The sequence below is a fragment of the Thecamonas trahens genome, assembly GCF_000142905.1.
Source record: "Thecamonas trahens ATCC 50062 unplaced genomic scaffold supercont1.26, whole genome shotgun sequence".
NCBI lineage: Eukaryota > Apusomonadida > Apusomonadidae > Thecamonas > Thecamonas trahens.
Window position 1 is genome coordinate 234894 of NW_013657654.1, and position 14193 is coordinate 249086.

A 14193-nucleotide genomic window follows, 5' to 3' on the forward strand; every position below is an offset into this window, starting at 1 on the left:
ACACGCGGCGAGTGGTAGCGCGTAACATGCGGCTCGCAGTCCATACCCGCGGCGGTGCGCTCATCCTAAGCGCCGACGCACACCCGAACGCGTCCTCTCCGATCACGGTCCCGAGCCGAAGCATGGCAAGTGCTGCGGCGCGCGAGGTCTTGGCAGGCTCTCATGTGGTGGCTTCTCAACTGCGGTTTGCAGTGGACCCGAGAGTGGAACTCAAAGCAGACGGCGACAAGCCAGCGCCGTGGGCCGATGCCGGCGTTCCGTTTGCATCCGTTACGCTTGAGTACGACAACGTCCTCACCGGCGAACTCGCTCACGAGGAGCAAACGCTGCGATATGTGCTTCAGGCTCGCGACTGAGGCCTCTTAATGGAAAGCATGATGCCGTTTGGTGCGAGACATGACACACGTGATTCGAGGCGCCGCTGGCGGATGCCGGTTGAAAAAAAATCGGTTATTGGGAGGGCGAGGGCGAGGGGGCGCCAGACTCCACCACCACCAACGGAACTCAAACAGACTTTCTATCTCAGACCTCACTCCCCCTTCCTTCACACGTAGCAAAACACACCTTGTCTTGTGGCTAGCAAGGTGCGAGGAAGTTGTTGGGCGGAGAGAATGTGCAGGGCGGGCGGGGGGTTGGGGCGTTTGTGGTTGAGCAATGTTGTGAAAACGTGGTCGACGGATGCGTTTGTTATTTTTTGGGTGTTGGGGGGACCACCCGCGGAACTCTTACTCAAACACCATGCCCGGAAGTGTTGACACCCCCTTCCCAACGGCAGGCAGAGTAGCAAATGCGGTGGAGTTCCACGACTATTTGCCTTGCGCTCGTGCTAGGATGGTTGACCCTTTCGGCTGTGGCAGTGACGCAACGGCGAATCATCCCTATCGACAGCTACGGCGCCCAACCGTCGCTTCGGTTCTTCCAGTTCATTTCGGCGGGTTCGCAGCTGACCGTGGCGATGCGCGAGTTTGCGGACACGTACACGGCCGAGTCGAATGGGACGGAAGTCGTGTCTGTGATGCGAACGAATCTCAACGAGATTGACGACCGCGCCGTCTACGAGTATTGGCTGCGGACGATCGGAGCGCCGGACGTGCTGCAGATCTACCTTGGCGCCGGCTCCAAGGACTTTATCAACAGCGGACACTACCTCGACCTCTCGGAAATTTGGGAGCGTTACGGATACGACGGCGATATCATTGAGGCTGCAGCCGACTTTGTGCTAGGCGACGACGGCAAACCGTACGCGATTCCCGCGATGGCGACGGGTAACATTTGCGTGTACCGCGGACACATTTTTGACAAGTACAATCTCTCGCCGCCAAAGACGTGGGCGGAGCTCCTGGAGGTGTGCGCCGTGCTGACTGCCAACGGCGAGGGCTGTCTCGGGCACGATCTGGAGTGGATGGCGCCGACGCAGTACTTTGACAACCTCGCCATTCGCATGCACGGCAACGACTTTTACTCGCAGTTCCTCCTCGCCAACGTGTCGTTCACGGACCCTCGGATCCGGGCAACGTGGGCGCAGCTTCTCCCGCTCATCGACCGCGGCTTCTGGTCGCGCAAGCCCAAGCTCGATCAGCCCGGGCGGTTTGCCCTCGACTGGCTCCCACACTTTGCGTCGGGCGATGTGACGTTGTGGTGCGGCTTTGACTCGATTGCTGCTGGCGCTGTCCCGTTGGGCGCGCCCGCTGAAGACATTCTGGCCTTCAAGTTCCCGGACTACCACGGGTCGGGGATGACTGTCGAGAACGGGCCTGGCAACAACGGAGCGCTGACGGCGATCATTGCATTCGGCGTCCCCATCAACTCGGCCTTTCATGAGCGCGCGCTCAAGTTTGTCGACTACATGGCCAACACCACGAACCAGGCGCGGGTGGTGATGAACAACAAGCCGGGCATTTACACGCCGCGGCGCTCGCTGCGGGACCTGCTGAAGTCGAATCGGACGCGGCTGACATATGAAGAGCTGGTCAAGGCCGATCGCGCGTTCGAACGGTCTAGCCTTGGTGGCTTTGGCTTTGTAGAGGTTCTCTCGCAGTGGCAGAACCTGACATTTACGCTGCTTAGCATGCCAACGGCCTCGGAGGCGTTTGCAGTCTTTGACGCCGCAGCGCCGCAGCTGGAGGCTGTCCGACTCTCGGCAGTGCTGAAGCAGACGGCGTCACCCGAGGCTCAGCCCCCTTCGGGCTCGTTCTCCGAGCCTGTTGAAGTGACGCTGACCTCGCTCACGCCTGGCGCCGTCATCTACTACACCATCGACGGCTCTGCTCCGTCGCTCACCTCGACCATCTACGCAGGCCCTGTCCGGCTGTCATCGTCGGGCACGATCACGTTGCGAGCGGCGGCCAAGGCTGGCGATCTCAAGCTCTCCGATGTGACTGCAGCGTCGTACGCGCTCACCCTGCCTGTGCCTCCGCCAGACTCGGGGCTTGGCCTCCTCCTCGCCATTCTGCTCCCTGTCCTCGCGTGCGTTTTGCTCTCGACCATCATTGCAGGATACATCTTCTACCGGCGCAAGGCGGTGACGTACAAGTTGAGCTCAGACTCGGACCTTGTCATTGCTCCCGAGGAGCTCACGCTGGGCAAAGCGGTGGGAGCCGGCTCGTATGGCACGGTGTACGCCGGCAAGTGGCGGGCGACGGCGGTAGCGGTCAAGCGGACGCGGACCAAGAACATGACACCTGCCCAGCTCCGCGAGTTTGTGGACGAGGCAAGCATGCTGCTCCGGCTGCGGCACTCCAACGTGGTCATCTTCATGGGCATTACCCTCGAGCCGCCGCAGCTCGTCACCGAGTTTATGGACCGCGGCTCGATGTACGACGTGCTTCACTCCCCGAACCTCTTCCTCGACCCTTCGATTGTCTTCAAGTGGTCGCACAACATCACGCAGGGCCTGGTCTACCTCTCGCACGCTGGCGTGGTGCACGGCGACTTTAAGTCGCTCAACGTGCTCTTTGACTCGTCGTGGGTACCCAAGATCTGTGACTTTGGCATGTCGTCGGTCAAGGGCGACGCTGCGCTGTCGGCCGCCGACGACCGCTCCAAGCGGAAGCGCCGCAAGGGCAAGTCCAAGGTCGGGCCGGCTGACAAGGCTGGCCTTGTGAAGGACCCGTCGCTGCCATCGCTGCCTTCGGCGTCGACCAAGTTTGGCTCCAGCACCGGGCTTTCGGACCTGTCGTTCTCGTCGTCGATGACGGCCACAATGGTCGACGACGGCGCACCGGTCAATGTGGGCACGGTCTTCTGGTCGGCGCCCGAGGTTCTTGTCAACGGCTCGGATGCCATGACCCCGGCGTCGGACGCGTTCTCGCTCGGAATCACGCTATGGGAGCTCGCGACGCGTGCGGACCTGTATCCGGGCGAGAATGCGCTCGCGGTGGCGCTGGAGATTGTCAACGGCCGCCGGCCGTCGACCGACATTGTCCCGGCTGCCTTTTCGCCGCTGCAGCCGATCTTTGTTGCGCTCTGGGGCGAGAACGTGGACCGGCGGATGACGCTTGACGCGGCCGAAGCTGCGCTTGCCGGCCTGTACTCGCCGGCGCGCGTGGTGTACCCGACGACGGCCGAAGACCCGTCAGGCGAGATCCTCGCCGTCCACTGCTGCCTCCGTGGTGCGCGGAAGCTTCTCCGTGCCGACCTCGAAGTCGCTGCCGGCGCACTGCGGACGTTCCACACCATGGTGCCCGAGTTTGCGACTGAGCTTGGCGTCTCTGTCCTTGCGTGGGGCCTGGGCTGGGTCACGCTCGCGGTCCACCGGCCGCATCAGCTTGTTTCGCTCGAGCAGCGGCTGACGGAGCTTCTTATTCCGCCGGGCACTGGTGTGGCCATGGTGGCCGCGCGGGGTGATGTTGAGATTGTCGAGTCACCAACGTACGACTCGCGCGAGCTCGCCGGACCAGTCATGATCGAGCTCAAGCAGGCGTGGACCGAGCTGTTTGGCATCGAGAACGATGCATTCCTTGGCGACAACGAGATCGGTGGAACGAGCGGACTTGGCGTTAGCACGACTCCCAAGCCGTCGTGCCCGCCCAAGGCGAGCATGTGGGAGAAGACAGTGCCGAGCGGCTTGTTTGTTACCTCGCGCTCGGTCGTGACTGAGCTTCAGGTCGGTGGAAAGTGCCACGCACAGCCGCTTCCGTGGAAGCTCGGCGGCGGGGCTATCGAGGTTTTCCAGGTCGTGCCTATCGGCGCACCGACGGTCGTCGACGTGCTCGCGCGTGCAGCCGGAAGCCCCGTTGCCGGAGTCGCCACTAGCGAGATGAGCGCCAGTGGCCCAGATATCGAACAGGCCGATGACTGGCTCTTCTCGCGAGAAGACGTGGTGGCGCTCGTGAAACAGAGCGGGCGGAGCTGGATGGGCTCGTTTGCTACAGCCCACGAGGCAGACACAACCTCGTCGAAGCAGCTGGTCGTCAAGACGCTGCTTCGGCAGGAGCTGAACGCGATGGACGTGGTCCAGCTGGCGGAGCTGGCGGTGCGGGCGATGCAAGCGACGTGCGAGGGGTCGTCGGCCCCGTTGGCGTCTGCCTCGACAAGCCAGTTCTCTCGGTCCTTGTCCCGCGCTACGACGCGGGTACGCTCCTCGACGCCATGTCAGGCTCGTCCCCGCTGGTCCTCAACGCCGCCGCCATGCGTGTGGTCATGGGAGACCTGACTGCAGCGCTCGCGCGGCTGCACGTGGCAACGCAGCAGGCGCACGGCTCGCTCCGACCGGGCAACGTCGTGCTCGAGGCTGCCGGGACGACCATCACCGCCGCTCGCATCATTGACTTTGGCATGGATGGCATCAAGGCCAACATGGGCACCATGACCATGGTTCCTTCGGTCGCATACATGTCGCCCGAGTCGCTCCGCGGCGACGTCAACAACGTTGCCGGTGACGTCTTTGTCATCGGCACGCTCCTCTATGAGCTCATCTCTGGTTCGGCCGCTTTTTCGGGCTCTAACGCCCTCGAGGTTGGTTACCGCATCTCGTCCGGCTTCCGCCCGCCCGTCAACGCCACCGCCGTCCCCTCGGACCGCGTTCGCGGCATCATTTCCTCATGCTGGGTTGACGACGCTGCCTCACGCCCTTCCATGTCTGAGCTGGTCACCTCAATCGCAGCCTGCTCTAACGTCGACTTTATTTCCAAGAAGTGATGATGACCAAGACTGTGACATTCCATTCCGTTGTGTGGCACACCGAGTGTGCGACACAGTGCCTGTGACAGGCTTGCGACACGGTGCCGTTGTCGCTTGACAGCGGCAGTCCGGCAGAGCAGCCGAGTGGGGCCACTGGCCACAACCGCGATTTTTATTTTTCCTCCATTAAACCGCACAAGCATTCATACAACTTGTACACACTGGCAGTGTATTCACTAGCAGAGGAGGGTGTTCATACAGGAAGGAATCGGCTTTGGAGGAGGCGGCTCGCATCGGCGCGCGTCAAGTCGGCAGCAAGCTGGCCCCGAGTCTGGCGGACGCACCGGGCGCGTGCGGATGTGCGGGCCTGCATCTGATGGCAGTGACCGTCACCGTGACGGTCACTGCGATCAGAGCCAGGCCCGCACATCCGCAAACGCTCATAAACAGCAAAAATCAAACCAAAACGGCTAAAAAATATCATTTTGATATATGTTTTGTAGTTACAGCTGTTGTATTTTAAAATTTTACGTGTAGTCTATATAAGTATATATTTATTTGTCGAGATAATATATGCTTATAGTTGGTATTGCAATACAGAAGCAGCCCCCCCCCCCCCCCGCCATCGTCTTGTGATCACCTTTAGCGCCCTCGATACAGTTGCTTCACCCCTGTTTTGCATGTCAACGGGTGGCTTGCTATGTTCCCCGACTATTACAATGACAGATGTGCTCGTGGCTGCTCCAACTCTTGAGATATCGCCGAATAACGTGTTTCGCGGCGCTGGTCTCGACCGAGCCAAGCGCCATATTGTCGCCTGCCATCTCATATCGTCATGCTCGCTTTGGGCAAACGCCAGATCTTGGTCCACAATCTCTTTCCTCCAAGCAAACACAGTTTGGCAGCGTTAGCTGGTTAGCGCCGTAAGCAACAAGGCGTACACCATCGCTTCGCATGTTCCCGATCTTGATACCACTTCCACCGCCGTTTCCCGGCGCAGCAAACCATGCATGTCTCGTCTACGTGATGCTGCTCTACTGCAATGTAATCTTGCCGCACCGCAGTCTGGCTGAGGCGGAGCGGCAGGACAGATCCGGTCAGGATCTGGCGCAAATCCAAGAAAGACGAAAGTTAAACGCGCCAGGTCAGCAGCCGTCAGTCCGCATCGATCGGCTCGGCAACAACCCCGCTTGCCTGGTCCCGACCCCGGCCCTGCGCAGCATCCTCGCACACTCCACATCACCGACGCCAACCACAATGGGTACGCTCCTGTTGCTGAAAGCCTTCCCTTCATGTACCGCGCCCCCCCGCTCCTTCCACGCCCTTCCCTACATCCCCTACCGCCCGCTGCGGCCGAACTCACGACCTGCCCCCGCGCCCGTCATTTTGCGCGCCAAAACGCCGAACCTTCCGACCGCAGACGACAACATCCGTGTGTGCGTCAGAGTCCGTCCGCCGGTGGATCGCGAGCTCAAGGGCGGGTATCGCAAGTGCGTGAGCGTTGACCCGTCGAGTAACTCGCTGGTGCTCGAGCGGCCAGACCGCAAGTCATTCACTTTTGACTACGTGGCCGACGAGGAGACGACGCAGGATGCAGTGTTCATGCGGCTGGGCAAGGACATCTGCGAGTCGTGCCTCGAGGGCTACAACGGAACCATCTTTGCGTACGGCCAGACTGGCTCCGGAAAGACGTACACCATGCAGGGTCCGTCAGCAACCGAGGTGGCCACTGCCCCGCCGTCGGCCCGCGGCCTCATCCCGCGCATGTTTGAGCACATCTTTGCCCTCATCGCCCGCGAGGAGAAGCGGACCGGCGGAGCCCGCGAGTTCCTCTGCAAGGCCTCGTACCTCGAGATCTACAATGAGCGCATCTTTGACCTTCTCGACTCGGCGCCAGCCTCGGCCGGCCTCAACCTTCGCGAGGACATCAAGAAGGGTCCGTTCGTCGAGTCGCTCATGGAGCGGGTCATCGCTTCGCCAGCCGATGCGCTCGAGGTCCTCGACGAAGGCGCTCTCAACCGAACGGTGGGTGCGACCGAGATGAACCGCGAGTCGTCGCGCTCGCACTCGGTCTTCACCCTTGTCATCCAGTCGAAGGAGTCGGTCGACGGTGTGCTCCAGATCCGCAAGTCACAGCTCAACCTTGTTGACCTCGCCGGTTCGGAGCGCCAGAAGCTGACCAACGCCGCCGACGCCCGTCTCAAGGAAGCTTCCAACATCAACAAGTCGCTCTCGGCGCTCGGCAACGTCATCATGGCGCTCGTCGACATCCAGAAGGGCAAGACGCGCCACATCGCGTACCGTGACTCCAAGCTCACCTTCCTCCTCAAGGACTCGCTCGGCGGCAACACCAAGACCGCCATTATTGCCAATGTCTCGCCTGCTGACAGCTCATTTGGCGAGACGCTCTCGACCCTCAAGTTTGCGCAGCGTGCCAAGATGATCACGAACAAGGTTGTCATCAACGAGGACATGGACGGCAACGTCGCCGCCCTCCAGGACCAGATCCGCTCGCTCAAGACCCAGCTTGAGGCGTACAAGTCTGGCTCGGGTGCGGGGCTGCTTGCACTCGGCTCTGTCGACGAGCTCGACCTCAACGCTCCGCAGGATGCCACCGCCGAGCAGCAGCTCATGCACCTGCAGCTTGTTGTTGCCCAGCACATCCAGGACAAGCGCAAGCTCATGGACGACGCCAAGCGGTTCAAGCAGCGCCTCAATGCTCTCAATCTGCTCATTTCCAAGCAGTCGCTCACCATCCAGGCTACCAAGCTCATTGTCAAGCTCCGCGACGACGCAATCTCACGTGCCGGCGCTGCAGATGCATCTCAGTGCTCGGACGATGAGCGCATTCATGCTCTCGCCGCAGAGCTCGACGCTGTCCGCAAGCTCGTCGACCACAACCCCAAGCTCACTCAGATTGCCATCGAGAACCTCGACCTCCGCGACCTGCTCACCGAGTACCAGGACAAGTGGGGCGACGACTATGCCGCCAACCAGACAAACCTGGTCAAGCTCCACCAGTACATCCAGGGCCTCGACTTTCAGATGGAGCGCCTCATCCTTGAGAAGGAGGCGCTGACCAAGAAGATTTCCGACCTCGAGGACACCGTCCGCGCCGCTCCCGGTGCCTCGCCGTCGCGCCGTGCCGCTCCTGGCTCGCCGTTTGTCGATCCGACTGCCGTCGCCTCGCCCAAGCCCTCCGCCAACCTCGCCCTCGAGCAGTGGAAGCTCTCTATGGCCTTTGAGGACCAGATCTCCGAGCTCAAGGCCCAGCTCGCAAACGCCACCAATGCCGCCGAGGAGGGCAAGGCCTCGGCTGCCGAGCGCATCTCCGAGCTTGAGGCTGCGCTTGCCGCCGAAAAGGCGACCGTGGCTGAGATGGAGACCTCGCTTGCGTCGGCTGCTACCGCCCACAAGCTTCAGCTCCAGTCTCTTCAGGCCCAGCTGGCCGAGTCGCCCGACGCCGACTCGCTCAACGATCTTCTCTCCGCCAACGCCGAGCTCGAGGCTAAGGTTGCTGCTCTTGAGGCCACGAACCGCGAGCTGACCAAGGCCCATGCCATTGCTTCGTCCAAAAACCAGCGGCTCTCGCTCTCGCTCAACCGCAAGCTCTCGGTCGACGGCGAGGAGGCGGCCGTTCTTAAGAACAAGGTTGCCGAGCTCGAGTCCAAGCTCTCGGCCGCCTCGCAGCGCGAGCTTGAGGCTACGACCTCGGCCGAGCTCTACGCCGAACGCATTCAGAGCCTGCAGGCCGAACTTGAGGCTGCTGCCGCCTCGGCCACCGCCCTCAAGGACGCCGAAGCTACCGCCCAGGCTGCCGCGCTCTCGGCCGAGTCGGCCCGTGCTACCGCTGAGCGGCAGCTCGAGTCTGTCAACTCGGCCCTCGCCGAGGCCAGCGACAAGCTGGAGACTGCCGAGGAGGAGCTCGAGTTTGTGCAGGACATGCAGCATGCTGCCCAGGCTGCGGTCACCAAGGGCGAGGCCCGCATTGCAGAGCTCACCGCCGAAGCCGCCACCGCTACCAAGGCTCTTGCCGCCGCCAATGCCTCCATTGACGAGCTCCGCTCGCAGCTCGCTGCCAAGGACTCGGACGCCGGTGCCGCCATCAAGGCCCAGCTCGACGAGGTTGTTGCCCAGCGCGATGCCGAGGCCAAGGCTGCCGCCGCTCTTCGCGTTCAGGTGGAGAACTACTGCGTTGAGCTGGAGCACAAGGAGGCTGCGTACGAGTCTCTCTTCACCGAGCACGAGGCCTCGCTGAACCAGGTTGAGCTCCTCCGAACCAACGTGAGCGAGCTCCGCGCAAGCGCTGCAGCGTCGACCTCGCAGATTTCCGAGCTCAAGGCCCATGCTGAGGAGACTCGTCTTACTCTTGACATGTTCCAGGATGCCAACGCCAAGCTCGAGGCTACCGTCGACGAGCTTACTGCTGCCTCGACCGCCGCCGCCGCCGCCGCCGCCGCCACCGAGGCCCAGCACGAGGCCACCGTCGACGAGCTCATGGAAGAGATCAAGAGCCTCTCGGCGTCTCTCAAGGCCGAGAAGTCTGCCGCCGCCGAAGCCGCGTCGTCGGCCATGGCACTCCAGGCCGCGCTCCAAGAAACTGCCGAGCAGTACCGCGATCAGGCCGAGTCAGCCGCCGACGCCGTTGCCACGCTCGAGGCTTCGCTCGAGGCTGCTCTTGCTCGCGAGACTGCCGTCCTCGAGACTGTTGCCGAGCTCGAGGACAAGCTCACAACCGCCGAGTCTACTGCTTCCGACGCCGCCGCTGCCACCCAGGCTGCGCTCAAGCGTGCGCTCGAAGCTGAGGAGCGGCTGGCCAACACGGTCGCCTCCCTCGAGACTGGCGAAGAGGCTGCGGCCATGGCCTCCGAGGAGCTGGCTGCTGCGCGCTCGTCGCACGCAGCCGCCATCGACCTGCTCAACGCCCAGCTCACCTCACAGTCGTCGCTCAACGAGGCGCTCACCGCCGAGCTGCACGAGGCCCGCGGCGAGCTCGCCACCACCTCCGCTGAGCTCGAGTCTGTCAAGGCTACTACCGCCAACCTGGCCAACATCCGCGACGAGTACTGCGAGCTGCAGCAGCAGTTTGAGTCGACACGGGTAGCCAAGAACGAGACCATTGCCTCGCTGGAGGCCAAGCTTGCAGAGCTTGCAGAGCTTCCCGAGCTCGTGGAGGATCTTCGCGACGACGTGGCCGACGCTGAAGCTGCGCGCAACGCACTTGAAGATGCGCTTGCCATTGCGCAGGACGAGTCGGACGCCGCGCTGACGCTGGCAGAAGAGCGGGTGGCCAAGCTCACGCAACAGCTCACGACGGCGCGCGAGGACGTTGCCCGCGCTGAAGTCCAGGCCGCGCGCGACGCTTCGCTAATCAAGGATCTCAAGAAAAACCTCAAGAAGGCCATTGCCGACGGCGAGCGCCTCTTTGCTGATCTCCGTCGCCTCAAGGATCTCGAGGAGGACTCGTTCCGCGAGGCCATCGAGTACAAGGCCCAGATCGAGCACCTGTCCGAGGAGAAGATCCGCATGTCCAAGGAGATTTCCGAAGCTGCGGGCCAAATCGCCACCCTCAACGACGAGGTGACCAAGCTCACTGGCCACCACAACCACAAGCAGAAGATCCAGCACCACGTCAAGATCAAGGAAGAGAACAACGCGCTCAAGCAGCAGCTCGCGTCGCTCACCGACGAGCTTGACGACCTCAAGCGGGTCACCGCCTCGTACCGTGTCCAGCTTAACTCGTACCGCGCCGAGGAGGGCAAGGAACCGCTCAATGAGACCTCGTTCAACCTCACCTTTGACCCCGAGCAGCAGCAGATTCACGATGCGCTTGTCGCCAAGAACGCAGAGCTCACCACCCAGCTCAACTCGATGCTCACCATGTCGGAGCAAATGCAGGAGCTGGAGCGCCAGATCGAGAACAAGAACTTTGAGATCAGGATGCTGCAGCAGGCGACCGACTTCCAGGTTCTCAAGGACCAGTCGCTCGCGCTGCTCGAGGACGACGACGCCGCCGAAGACGACGATGCCGCCGACAAGCCGAGCGCTGCCGGGGGCGACGCCTCGCTCCTCGCCTCGCCCATCCTCTCAGCTTCTGGTGTCCATCCGGTCGCTGACGAGAACGCCTCGCCAGCCTCGCCGGCCTTTGCCTCGTTTGCCGCAAAGTCGGCGGCGCTCAACAACTCGCGCCGGCTCTCGGGCCTCTCGGCCATCGACGACATGTCGTTCATCTCCAACGCGTCGTCGGTCGACAATACCTCGATCACGACTGAGGATGTGCTTTCGTTTGAGGAGTAGGCGTTTGAGAGTAAAGACTCCGTGTAACCTGGCACACACAAAGCTCGGGCTATTTACTCGTTGTTTTCTTGCCAGTGCTAACTTACGCCTTGGTCGACGGAGCAAAGACACCGAGGTCGTACTTGTCGCCGTGCTTGGCAAGATGGACGCGGAGCTCGGCCTCCTGCGCGACGAGGTCGGGAGTGAGCTCGTCGTAGACGTCGGTGAAGACCTCGTCGAGCGAGGGCTTCTTGTCGGCGAGAGCCTTGCGCATGGCGGTCATGAGGTCTGCAAAGAGCGAGTCCTGCAGTTCCTTGTCCTCGTCGTCGGACCACCAGCCGCGCTCGACAATGTACGAGCGGAGGCGCGGGATGGGCGCAACCTGGGCCCACTTGTCGCGCTCGCCGTCGGGCCGGTAGCGCGACGAGTCGTCGGACGACGAGTGGTCGCCGATGCGGAACGACATGGCCTCGATGAGGACTGGGCGCGACTCCTCAATGGCAAGGGTGCGGGCGCGGGCAACAGCCTCGTAGACGGCAAACACGTCGTTGCCGTCGACCCGGATGGTGGGGATGCCGTAGCCCGGGCCGCGCGACGCGATACCGTCGCCGCGGTACTGCTCCTTGGTCGGGGTGGAGATGGCGTACCCGTTGTTGCGGCAGAAGAAAAGGGCGGGGCACTCGAGGGTGGCGGCAAAGTTGAGCGCGGCGTGGAAGTCGCCCTCAGACGCGGCGCCGTCGCCAAAGTACGTCATGGCCACAGCGTCCTTGCCGGAGCGCTTGAGCGCGTAGGCGGCGCCGGCGGCCTGCGGAATCTGGGTGGCGAGCGGCGAGGAGATGGTCTGGAAGTTGAGCGCCTTGGAGCCGTAGTGGACCGGCATCTGGCGGCCCTTGCCGCCGTCAGCCTGGGTGGAGAAGCACTGCGCCATAGTCTCGTCGAGCGAGAAACCGCGCCAGAGAAGGACGCCCGACTCGCGGTACTGAGCGTAGACGACGTCGTCGCCGGTGAGGGCGGCGGCCGAGCCGACGTGGGTCGCTTCCTCGCCATACGAGGTCATGATGAACGAGACCGCACCCTGGCGCTGCTTCTTGGCCATGAACGTGTCCATGATCTGCGTCGTGTTCATCACCTTGTACATCTTGAGCAGCAGCTCCTTGTCCTCGGCAATGGCCGGCCGCTGGTCGTCGGCCACCGCAAACTTGCCGTCGGGGCCCATGAGCTGGAACATGGGGAACGCCGTCTCCGGGTCCACAAACTCAAACTCGGTGGTGAACGACGCCTCCTCCGCGCCGGGGTAGCCCACCCCGGCCGCGGGGGGCACGCCCGTCGAGAGCGCAGCAGTACGGGCGCCCGCAGCGCCGGGCGCGGCAACAGCCCGCAGCGCAGCACGGGCGACAGCGGGTGCGAGGGCAGGGAGTCGGAACATGTGGGTGTGCTGGAGTGGGGGGGGGGGGAAGGGGTTGTACCATCGTCTATTATTCGGATAAAGCTTGGGCTCGAGGGCTTGACGGCGGGTCACTGCATGGGGCACTACTCCTGCTCGGCAGCGCCCGGCTGGATCTTGAGCGAAAAGTCGACAACGCCGACGCCCTGGTGCAGCGACGAGGTGGAGATGATGTCGATGGCGTCGCAAAAATAGCCGTCCACGGTGTCGAGGCGGACGCCGCCCGAGGCCTCAAGGAGGAACTTTTGGGCCGAGCCGGCAAAGTCGGCCTTGAGTCTTGCAGCGACAGCCTTGAGCTCTGTCGGCTCAAAGTTATCGAGCATGATGACGTCTGCGCCGGCGTTGATGGCCTCGGCAGCGTCGTCGTAGCTCGAGGTCTCGACTTCGATCTTGACTGAGAAGCCAGCCACGCTGCGGCAGGTCTCGACGGCGGCGGTGATGGAGCCGGTAGCCCAGATGTGGTTGTCCTTGAGCATGACCATCGACGAGAGATCAGTCCGGTGGGTGTCAACGCCGCCGACGAGCATGCCGTACTTTTCGACATCGCGGAAGCCCGGCGTGGTCTTGCGAGTCCCGGCGACGGTGCCGCCAAAGCCGGCAGCGGCGGCCTTGTCGGCAAAAGCCCGCGCCGCAGTGGCGATGCCGGAGCACCGCGCCAGCACGTTGAGCACCGTCCGCTCGGCCTGCAGCACCCGATGGGTCGGCCCGGTGACAACCGCGACCACCACCTTGCCCTCACCATCAAACATGGCGCCATCGGCGTACGCCCACTCGGCCGAGCACCCCAGCCGCGCCAGTACGGCGTCAGCAAATGGCACGCCCGCCAGCACGCCCGCTGACTTGACCAGCAGGTGCGCCACCGCCGGCCGCGAGCCCACCACGAAGCCGCCGTAGTCGGTGGATGGGATCTGCCGCACCACGCCACGCCCGCCACGCCCGTCGCGTCCACCGCGCCCATCATGTCCATCACGCCCATCACGCCCCGCCATGCCCGCCACGCCCGTGAGACCCTTTTCCCCCTGCCACCCTCCTCCCCAAGGGGCCGGTCATGGAACATAGCTTCCACGCCAGACCACACCACCTCATCCCCATCACACGCCCTCACAGCCACGTACATCCTCGTCAAGCCAGGCATCCACCAGCGCATCCAGTCGGGGCGGCAGGAAGCACGCGTAGTCTCTGGGCTGGTTCTCCATGGTACAGGGGCTGCGGAGGGGAGGGGAGGCGAGGGGAGAGGGAGTGGGGTGACCGCCACCCGCCGCACGACCAAAGGTCGACCACCCGCCACCCGCCACCCGCCACACGACATCTCGCCAACCAGTCACTGGCCACCCGCTACCCTCCCCCCCCCC

General features: G+C 63.0%; 4 protein-coding genes across 4 annotated transcripts; 2 read left to right on the forward strand and 2 right to left on the reverse strand.

The window, feature by feature from the left end:
- Positions 1 to 787: 787 nt before the first annotated feature.
- AMSG_06203 (TKL protein kinase) lies at positions 788 to 5139 on the forward strand (the record flags this gene model as incomplete). The annotated part of the gene is made up of 2 exons (XM_013901929.1): positions 788 to 4474; positions 4537 to 5139. 2 exons carry the CDS (start codon positions 788 to 790, stop codon positions 5137 to 5139), a joined length of 4290 nt encoding a protein of 1429 aa, XP_013757383.1.
- Positions 5140 to 6363: 1224 nt separating this feature from the next.
- On the forward strand, positions 6364 to 11449 carry AMSG_06204 (kinesin). Its single transcript, XM_013901930.1, has 2 exons — positions 6364 to 6382; positions 6542 to 11449. Exons 1-2 carry the CDS (start codon positions 6379 to 6381, stop codon positions 11416 to 11418), a joined length of 4881 nt encoding a protein of 1626 aa, XP_013757384.1. The 5' UTR covers positions 6364 to 6378; the 3' UTR covers positions 11419 to 11449.
- Positions 11450 to 11500: 51 nt separating this feature from the next.
- On the reverse strand, positions 11501 to 12823 carry AMSG_06205 (transmembrane protein 91; the record flags this gene model as incomplete). The annotated part of the gene is made up of 1 exon (XM_013901931.1): positions 11501 to 12823. One exon carries the CDS (start codon positions 12821 to 12823, stop codon positions 11501 to 11503), a length of 1323 nt encoding a protein of 440 aa, XP_013757385.1.
- Positions 12824 to 12927: 104 nt separating this feature from the next.
- On the reverse strand, positions 12928 to 14037 carry AMSG_06206 (nicotinate-nucleotide diphosphorylase (carboxylating); the record flags this gene model as incomplete). Its single annotated transcript, XM_013901932.1, has 2 exons — positions 12928 to 13749; positions 13957 to 14037. The coding sequence occupies 2 exons, from the start codon at positions 14035 to 14037 to the stop codon at positions 12928 to 12930; spliced, it is 903 nt and encodes a 300-aa protein (XP_013757386.1).
- Positions 14038 to 14193: the final 156 nt, after the last annotated feature.